Source organism: Bipolaris zeicola (assembly GCF_000523435.1).
Source record: "Bipolaris zeicola 26-R-13 unplaced genomic scaffold scaffold_719, whole genome shotgun sequence".
Taxonomy (NCBI): Eukaryota; Fungi; Ascomycota; class Dothideomycetes; order Pleosporales; family Pleosporaceae; genus Bipolaris; species Bipolaris zeicola.
The window spans coordinates 732-1,755 of NW_006912768.1; the positions used below are offsets into that span (position 1 = coordinate 732).

The window sequence follows — 1,024 nt, forward strand, 5'->3', positions numbered from 1 at the left end:
GCCATGGAACGATGGTTGGTCGGTTTTTGTCAAGTCGGTCGCTGCTGTGTCTTGTAATGGTCAGACATATGGGCGAGTAAGTTTGGTAAGTAACAATAGCAGCGTATCGGAAAGCCATGGACATGTGAGTCGTGGCGAACTTCGGGACCCAAAGTTAGTAGCTGAGTTGCGCGCGGGGGATCACTGTCCTAGTTGTACGTAGCAAAGCAAATCCAACTTTAGGTCATGGTACAGCATATCAGTGGTCCCCCCACACTGAGTGATAGACGCTGAAGGCGATAATGCACACCGCGACTTGATCACGCGGATGTAGTTCTGGTGACTGTTTCCTTTTTTTGCGCCTCGCTGTGCTAAATGCCTCGGTTTCGGGATGATATTGCCGCGGTGACGGTAGGGCTGGAAGGGTCGGTTATCTGGGGGACTGAGCAAAAGAAAAAAAAGGGACAGAAGCAAACGTGGCGGGCCTTGGATCCGATCAACCAGATGTAGCGAGAGCGGCTGGGGTGCGTCAAAGGCTTTTTTTGGTGTTGCAGATGTTCATGTATAATTTGAACAGGTGTGGTTGGAGTCGCTGGGCATCGAGTGCGGTGACGCGCATCGTGAGATTGGGGTGGCTTGGGGGGACAGCAGCAACCATGGACAAGGATGGGTTAGCGGACAGGCACCGGGTCATTGAAGGCCATGTAGAATTTGCAATGTTTGGCTAGCGAAACAGTAGTTCCCGATGTACAACTCATGAAACAAGCGTCACGCCGCATGTAGCGACGAGGAGCAGTCACACCTGATGGGTTTGTGGCTTTGTGATTCGGCGGGCCACTGCAGATGACCTCGAGAAATTGCGGTGCAATCGACTGACGTAGCATGTCTGCCAGCTTGGACGGTACCAGAGGACTAGGGGGAGGGCACAGAGCCATCTTGGCAGGGTACATGGCGCTACCCCGACGTCTGGCTATGGGTGTCTGGGGAAAATGGTTGTGGTAGAGTATAGTAGTAGTAGTAGTAGTAGTAGTAGTAGTAGTAGTAG

The 1,024-nt window shown here is 52.4% G+C and overlaps 1 protein-coding gene across 1 annotated transcript; it reads right to left on the minus strand.

The window, feature by feature from the left end:
- Window positions 1–650: 650 nt before the first annotated feature.
- On the minus strand, window positions 651–929 carry COCCADRAFT_113744 (uncharacterized protein; the record flags this gene model as incomplete). The annotated part of the gene is made up of 1 exon (XM_007720857.1): window positions 651–929. One exon carries the CDS (start codon window positions 927–929, stop codon window positions 651–653), a length of 279 nt encoding a protein of 92 aa, XP_007719047.1.
- Between the last annotated feature and the right edge of the window lie 95 nt (window positions 930–1,024).